This window comes from Thunnus maccoyii, chromosome 7, assembly GCF_910596095.1.
Source record: "Thunnus maccoyii chromosome 7, fThuMac1.1, whole genome shotgun sequence".
Lineage (NCBI taxonomy): Eukaryota > Metazoa > Chordata > Actinopteri > Scombriformes > Scombridae > Thunnus > Thunnus maccoyii.
In genome coordinates, this window is record NC_056539.1 from 31,510,248 (window position 1) to 31,519,061 (window position 8,814).

Here is an 8,814-nt window from a genome sequence, read left to right on the forward strand (position 1 = left end):
TCAGTAATAAAGCTGGCTGGCAGGATGAATCTTGAGCTCCATCACAGCTGTCGGGATATTTTTTTATTTTTAAGTATCTAAAAATCCAAACTCTGTTTCCTCTGCAGAGTTTCCTCTGACTTGTCAAGTTCATAATTTCAGTTTTCAGTTTTGCTGCTTAAAAGCAAAGTCTCACAATATTTCTTGTATTGACATTACCGTGTCCATGGAAGCCTTTACTGACCAAATCATTAAAGTAAATCATTAATCAAATATTATTTTATTGAATAATAATTAACAGTGGTTGTTGCCTCATTGGGCAAATGGGTGTATCACTACACACAGCCAGAAATGTCAGTGTTATTACCAACAAAGATGAAGCTCTGGATGACCTTGGCTTAACCTCAGATCTTTTCAAGTCCTAGAAACGATCCTGATCCAATATTTGTTTTTGTGGACTTTTTCCTTCGTATTACAGCTAGACTTCATACTGAGCTACAGTAACAGTTCAACCAATAGCAGCAGCTTAGAGTCCTGGTTCACCTGCAAAATGTCACAGAAAGAGAAACAGAAATATGTTGTTTGTTTTGTTGTCATCTTGCTCCTATTGTAGCTACACTGGTCCAATGCAATAATGGCCACGCATCATACAGATGTCTTTTGAAGATTTCTCTCTTTGATCAGTAGACACTATGAAAACTACAAGAAAATAAAAGTAAAAAGTTTCAAATATACGTCTCTCAGTCATTCATAGAGAACATTAATATCTTGTAAATGAACCACCAAAACAAACATATTAGATTTTATATTGTTTATTTAATAGTATTAGTATAGTGTACAAGTGAGATACAAGTTTCTACCAACACAATCAGTTCCACTTTGTGATTATATTCAGGTTATACATCATATTAATTATTACATTTCTCATCAGACAGTTTTATTTTTCACTACTACAAAGCTTACAGCAAAGCATCTTTCACACAACAGTGAAGTTTCAACAGTGCTAAGAAAAAAACAAAATCAACACACCGGTTATATAGAAAACACCAAGGTTATATATGAATCCAAAAACATATTGTACCTTCACTTTCTTCTAGATATAGGATTTTCTAGACTTCCAGTTTGGCCAGTAACTCCTCTATTTCTCCACACATTCGGCTCCTGTTTCTTTCTTTAATCTTCCTCAGAACTTTGATGCTGTACTCTCGATAGTAAGATTGGTGCGGTATCTCTGCTGCCTTCATGTGATATTCTATCGACCTGTTGTAATCTCGTCGATCAAAGTTTAAATGTTTTGCGTAGTAGTTGTAAATCATTTGTTTCTTTACAGGGCCCAGATCCATTTCTAGCAGTTCCTGGTAAATCTTCTCAGCTTCATACTGGCTGTGATTTGACTTTGCGTATATATTTGCGAGGGATATTTTCTTCAGAAGTGACGGATGATTGTAAAGAGAAATAATTTCTTTATGGAGACTGATTCCTCTGTCTATCATGCTTTGCTTTAGGTGACTGTCGTTGTGAAAAACAATCCTCCATCTGTAGCAGAGTGCAGCACACTTCTTCAGGTAACGTTCATCTGGATGTTTTTCCAGAGCCTCCTCTGCCAGAGCAACAGCTTCATCAACAGATACATGTTTTATGTAAACCCTTAATAATGCTTTCATACCACTGTAGCTGCTGACAGGATTTTCCAAAACCTTTCTGGCTAACTCACGTGCTTCATCTTCAATTTTTTCTCCTTTCCTACCACGTTGATCAAGGTCGTGAGCAGCAAGGTACAAGTTCTCTGGATCCTGTTCCTTGGCCATTCTCAATTTGTCCAGGACGTCGTCCTCCACTGGTGTGTCGTCGAACTTATAAGCCTTCACTAATGCTAAGACACAGCTGGTGTTCCACTCCACCATGTCTGGCTGCATCCTGATGGCTCTCTGGAAGTAATCTGCAGCCAGAAGGTATTGGTCTTTGTCAAACTTCATCAGGGTCCAGGCTTTTTCAGCGTAGATCTCTGGATGGAGCTCGTCCTGGGATGGAGATGGGTATTCTTTCAGCAGGGCGTCGACCTTTGACAAGTAAGTCTGACACTCTGCTTGTTCTCCCAGGTGGTGGTGCAGCCAAGCCAGGTTCCCGTAGTTCACCAACAACCAGGGACCTTCATCTGAGATGGTGTTTCTTGACCGGCGGAAGGCCTCTGTGGCCTTGCTGAAGAAACACCGGGCGTCTTCAGTGGAGCTCTGCTGGTACTGAATGCTCAGCTGGCAGTGAATGTACCCCTGCAGGTTGTAAATGTGACCCAGCCAGCTGTTTCCCTCCTCAGTGCTGATGTCCTCCAGCTTGCCTCTGAGATATAAAAGTCTGGACCTGCTGGAGTCGATGTCCCAGGTGAAGTGGCATTGCAGGGCCTTCAGTTTGGCCTCCAGTATTGACTGACTCTGAGCAGCACTGATGGAAAATAAAAACAACACACATTAAAATAGATGTAAATATAATATTCGTTAACCAGTGTTCATCTCATGTTATCAGAAAGGCTAAACAGTTCAGAATAGGTTGATTTATGGTAATTTGCACGAATGCACCACCTGCTGGCACACTGATTAATACCCCTCATTGGCAACAGAGAGGTATCAGGCTTGATGAGTGGAGTGTAGCTGCATTAGACCAAACAAATCCAGGTGGTGGTGTGCATTTTTGACATATTGTAAGTAGTTTTCTGTTTGTCATTCTTTTCAGTGTTTATCTGCCATGTATACAGAATATCATTGTACTTAAGTATGGCTCTATGTAAATACAGTAATTATCATGCCACATGGTAGATTCCTCTTTCCTTGTCTTTTCTCTTGTGCATTAACACTTACCTTTACATAGTAGATGTTTGATTTAAATTGCTATTCACTGTTCTTAGGATGACAGAAGGGTACAATTACTTTGTTTAGTAATGATAAGTATGGTATTTTAGTTAATTTAGCATTACTAATTAAGTGCCAATCATCAGTGATCAGCTGCCATCCCCAGCTAAAGGCCACCAGGTGTCACTGTTGGTTTCCTCAGTGAGATTACCCTGTTAAGAGTTAGTTTGGTTAGAGAAAGTAGTACTGAAACTGAGGTTTTTGGTCATTGTAGTCAGGTTTTGGTGGATAAAATTATTTGAATGTTTATTTGATACTTATTCTACTTTGGTGAAATTAATGTCATCTCCATAGCCAACTGTGGTATTTGTTAATATTTGAATGAGTTGCTAGTCATTACTAATCAGTAAGCTGATTTATTTGTTTGCGTTGAACCACACCCACATCAATACAGAAGATAAAAAAACTCATCAGAGTCTCCAGTCTTGTGTTCTGACTGACACTCAGTGGCGAGCATCAAACATCCATCAGTTTACAACTGAACTTTGAGATCTCTCATCTACACATGTACAGGGAGGGAAGAAATGGAGCAAGGAGCATTGAGTGGACAGGAAGGTAATAAGGAAGGAGTGAATGAGGGGAGGAATGGATGGCTAAATAAGTTTAAGAGGAGAGGAAGGAAAAAATATGAAGGAAACTACAGAAGGAGTAAAAGTAGGAAAGTAAGGTAGAAAAGGAAGAAAGAAAGAATTGAAAAGGGAGATAAAGGAGGACAACAGAGGGAAGCAACAAGCAAAGGAACAATTAATAAATTTGAATGATTGAAGCAAGTGATGAGGAAAGATGGATGAAAGCAGAGCTGCAGCTACTGAGGAAGATCTTGCTAAAACATTATACACTTAAAGGCACATGGAGGGTTTTAATGGCTGATTCTGATTTTTTTAAAAACATTTTTAGGCAAAAAAGAGAAAAAAGCAGGATGAAATTGACAGAAAATAACAGATAAGTTGTAATAATAATAAGCAAAAGAATAATAATAATATCAAATAGACAGAAAAGAACATTTTACAGACTTGTTAAAACGTCTTTGGGTGTGGTGGACTTGCACCAAGTGACTCATGACCTCAGTATTTTTTTTTTTTAAAATCCTGACCATGATCCTTGTTGAATTTGGAAAAAGCAAGAAACAGAAAATATGATAAAAAGGAGCAAACTGGAGGCAAAAGAAGAAACAGTAGAAATGGAACAAGAAAAAGAAAGTAAGGGAGAACTCAGCAGCACTGACTGATAATAAAAACGTCGTCATTAACTTGTAAGATCCATAATGTTAATATTATAGGCTGTAATGGCATTGTTTTACATTTTGAAGTGCAGAAGCAGCTACTCACCTCATTATTCTGCTGTTTCCTTCACTCAGTATTTCTCTAAATATTAGTCTGAAGCAGCTTTTGGGTCCGTTGGCATAAAGTCAGTAGCTGTTGTCCAACTTCTGCTTTGCTGTGAACGTTGTGATGTTGAGCATGATATTTATAATGATGCAGAAAGGACTTTGGATTGATAGAGGTGGGACGAAGCGAACAGACGACAGTTCGCCGCAGCGAATTACAAACCTGCAGAAACTCCGCTTCATCAACGTAGAGAGAGACGAGAGAAAACACGGAGACTTATGAAAGAAACTGTGAGAAAACAATAGGAAAAACTCGAGCCCTTAGTGAGTTTTAAGGTCAGCAAATTCGCTTCTCGTTCGAAGGCATCTTAACTTTCGTTTCCCAGCAATAGAAACTTACTGCCTGACTGCTCGACTAAAATAAAATCAAGACTCATCAGATTTCCTCTTAAAGGACGATTCACAATTTGTCACGTGAGTCTTAAAATAACAGTTAGGAGCCCAAATGAAAATTAAACCTGTTTTTCTTGCTGTAATCATTCCTCCTGTTCATACTGACCATTAGAAGATCCCTTCACAATGCACTTACAATGGAAGTGATGGGGGACAAAATCCACAGTCCTCCTTCTGCAAAAATGTATTTAAAAGTTTATCTGAATCTAATATGAAGCTTCAGCGTCCAAATGAGTCAAATCAAGTAGATATCTTTCAACATTACAGTCTTTTTAGTGCCAAAGTTCCTCTTTTTGTTACTATACTTCCACCTGCAGCTCAACAGGGAAACACTGTCTGAGGAAACACAAAGAGGGAATTTGATGCTAAAAAGACTGTAAATGTGTCAGATATCCACTTGATATGACTAACTCAGACTGCTGAAGCTGAATATAAGCTTCATAAGCTGCACTAAATGACTGTGTGTGTGTGTATATATATATATATATATATATATATATATATAAAACAGTCAGAGGGACCAAACCAGTACTTTTACTTTAATATTATAAGTACATTTTGCTGCTAATACTTATGTTCTCTAACATAAGTAGGAATTTTCATGCAGGACTGTTACGTGTAATGGAGTATTTTTACATTGTTGTATTGGTACTTTTAGTTAATTAAAAGATCTAAATACTTCTTCCATCACTTGTGCATTTACACACACAGCAGCATATCATCATTCATTATTTATTTACCACCAACCAGATCGTTCAGGATCTATCAATATTTAATGTTCTGTGTGGTCAGCTGTTATACACAGATTCCAAGTTTATACAGTGAAATTATCGGTAATAAAGCTGCCTGGCAGGATGAATCTTGAGCTCCATCACAGCTGTCGGGATATTTTTTTTATTTTTAAGTATCTAAAAGTCCAAACTCTGTTTCCTCTGCAGAGTTTCCTCTGACTTGTCAAGTTCATAATTTCAGTTTTCAGTTTTGCTGCTTAAAAGCAAAGTCTCACAATATTTCCTGTATTGACATTACCGTGTCCATGGAAGCCTTTACTGACCAAATCATTAAAGTAAATCATTAATCAAATATTATTTTATTGAATAATAATTAACAGGGGTGGTTGCCTCATTGGGCAGATGGGTGTATCACTACACACAGCCAGAAATGTCAGTGTTATTACCAACAAAGATGAAGCTCTGGATGACCTTGGCTTAACCTCAGATCTTTTCAAGTCCTAGAAACGATCCTGATCCAATATTTGTTTTTGTGGACTTTTTCCTTCATATTACAGCTAGACTTCATACTGAGCTACAGTAACAGTTCAACCAACAGCAGCAGCTTAGAGTCCTGGTTCACCTGCAAAATGTCACAGAAAGAGAAACAGAAATATGTTGTTTGTTTTGTTGTCGTCTTGCTCCTATTGTAGCTACATTGGTCCAATGCAATAATGGCCACGCATCATACAGATGTCTTTTGAAGATTTCTCTCTTTGATCAGTAGACACTATGAAAACTACAAGAAAATAAAAGACATAAAAAGTTTCAAATATACATCTCTCAGTCATTTTAAAGTTTTTCGGGCTAGTGTCCACTGATAAACAGGCCCAAACAGAGCACTTAATGTTTTTAAACAAGCATTATTCTAAGGTGGTATATTTTAGACAAATACACTTTCAAATAAGATGTTAAACATCCTTTTTATATCTTATTTATATCACATTTTTAATATTTTTTAATGACTGTATGAACTCAAATAAACATGAATTTATGACAGAAACATATGAAATAAACATCTCAAAGAAATATGTCTCTGAGACAGTTACACCTATGGAGAATCTTTCATTATATCTTTACATACCAGGGGCCTATTGTCTCATAATGCATCCATGCAACCAGACGACACTGAAAATAGCACAACAAGAGAAATACAACAATTAAAAACATCAAATAACTTCAACACTCTGCAGACAGCCACAGACTGCAATGGCATGAGGTTCATTTACATGACAGATACGAAACTATCGGCTCTAAACTTCCCTCAAATATAAATACAGCAGTGATCACTCAGGTGTTGAAACTTAACAAACCTATCAAAGATCCCATTCTGTCACCTCTTATTAATCAATACAGATACATAAAGGTCAAACATCTGGACCACACAACTTGGACATTTCTGTAGCAGAACAGTTTTTTCTTCTATTGTATCCAATTAATCATCTCAAGAAATCTGAGATTTATCTAATGAAACTAGATCAAACTAGATCCACATCGAGCAGCGACAACAACTACATGCTGTTCATGCATCAACTCATCAGTATTAATAATGTACTTTGTTAAATTTATTTTATATATCAGTCACAGCCTGCAATGAAAACTTAATACTTTAAATAAATTTAAGTAGGATTTTAAATGCAGAACATTTACAGTAATGGATCATTTTTTACATTGTGGTATTAATACTTTTACTTAAGTAAAGGATCTGAGTACTTCTTCCACCACTGAATTTAAATGTGTATAAAATGATACACAGCATTGTTAATAAAAAGGTGCAGCCACCCACACAATCAGTTCCACTTTGTGATTATATTCAGGTTATACATCATATTAATCATAACATTGCTTATCAGAGTTTTCTTTTTCACTACTACAAAACGTACAGCAAAGCACATCTCATATAAAGCGCATTATGATTTTTATATAAACTTAAAATACAGTGCTAAGAAAAAATATCAACACAACAGGAAAATAGTAAGCATCATGGTTATATATGAGTCCAGGTGTTAAAATACAACATCTGATCAAAATCTATCAGCATCAGTAATGTAAACAGATATATGTTATTATTGCGCACCATTTTCTAGTGCAAATTTATAGTTTTTCACATATTTATTTATTTATATTTATATTTTTCTTCTTTCTTCTCACTAAAACGGAAAAGTTTGGACCTGCTGGGGTCGATGTCCCAGGTGAAGTGACACTGCAGGGCCTCCAGTTTGGCCTCCAGTGTTGACTGACTCTGAGCAGCACTGATGGAGAATAAAAATAACATCAACAGCATGTCAATATAATATGCTCTGAAGCTTGATACATTTGGGTAGAAATGAATTGAGTGGACAGGCAGGAGCGAATGAAGGAAGAAGAAAAAAGCAAAAGGGAATGAGGTTAAGAAATGGAAAACTGAGCTGAAACAGGCAGAGAGGAAGGAAAGAAATTCATCAAGACATGGAAGTGAACAAGGAAGACAAGAAGGATGAACTAGAGGAAGAAAATGATTATATATAGAGAGAAAGATGAAGTAAATGGATGATTAAAGAAATATCAGAAGAGATAAAGGAGGGAGGAAAGAGTTGGGAATGAAGGAAGAACCGAAGAAAGCAGAGCTGGAACAACCGCTGAGGACAGTCTTATTAAAACCTTCACTTTTTACACACTGTTTACACTCATCTTTGATTGTTTTCAGGCAAAAAAGATTAATTAACAACATTTGTTCAATTAAAAGAAGATGGATGGATTTAACATTATATTCCTGGCTGTGTGAGATAAAGTTTACAGAAAACTATTGGTTTTAATACTACTACTAATAATGATGTTTGTTCATGCAATTATATGAAATTCAGAAGCAGCTCCTCACCTCATTATCCTGCGGTTTCTTTGACTCATTATTTCTCTAAATATTAGTGTGAAGCAGCATTTGGGTTCACTGACATAAAATCAGTAGCTATTGTCCAACTTCTGTTTTGCTGTTTGTTTTTATATATTCATATTGATGCTGAAGGGAATTAAAGAGGTGGGGTACAAATTTAAATGCTTTAGGAAAGCAACAGTTCAAGTAACTGCATGCCTTTAGTTTTGTTGTAGGAACCCGCTGACTCTAAGTTTCTATTTCTTTAAGTTACTGTAAGTTTCAATTGAGTAGAGGCATCTTTTTTTATATTAACTGCCACGTCGCTGTTCAATGCTCTAAGTACAGTCATGTGTTTTTAATAACATTGCTGCTGCAGATTTTGCTGCTTCATTCAGTGCTCGTGGTTGTATTACACAGTGTAATAATGTAAATGATATGGTTAATCAATTTAATGTGTTTGACAGCTCTTGACCAAATAGCCCCTGTGAGGGTTTGGTCCCAAGGTCCCGGATGAATAAAGATATTCGAAAA

At 36.6% G+C, this 8,814-nt stretch overlaps 1 protein-coding gene across 1 annotated transcript; it reads right to left on the reverse strand.

Annotated features, from left to right (window-relative positions):
- Nucleotides 1–773: 773 nt before the first annotated feature.
- LOC121900962 (interferon-induced protein with tetratricopeptide repeats 1B-like) lies at nucleotides 774–4,715 on the reverse strand. The gene is made up of 2 exons (XM_042417561.1): nucleotides 4,211–4,715; nucleotides 774–2,418 (listed from the first exon to the last, which is right to left on the reverse strand). Exons 1-2 carry the CDS (start codon nucleotides 4,213–4,215, stop codon nucleotides 1,089–1,091), a joined length of 1,335 nt encoding a protein of 444 aa, XP_042273495.1. The 5' UTR covers nucleotides 4,216–4,715; the 3' UTR covers nucleotides 774–1,088.
- Nucleotides 4,716–8,814: the final 4,099 nt, after the last annotated feature.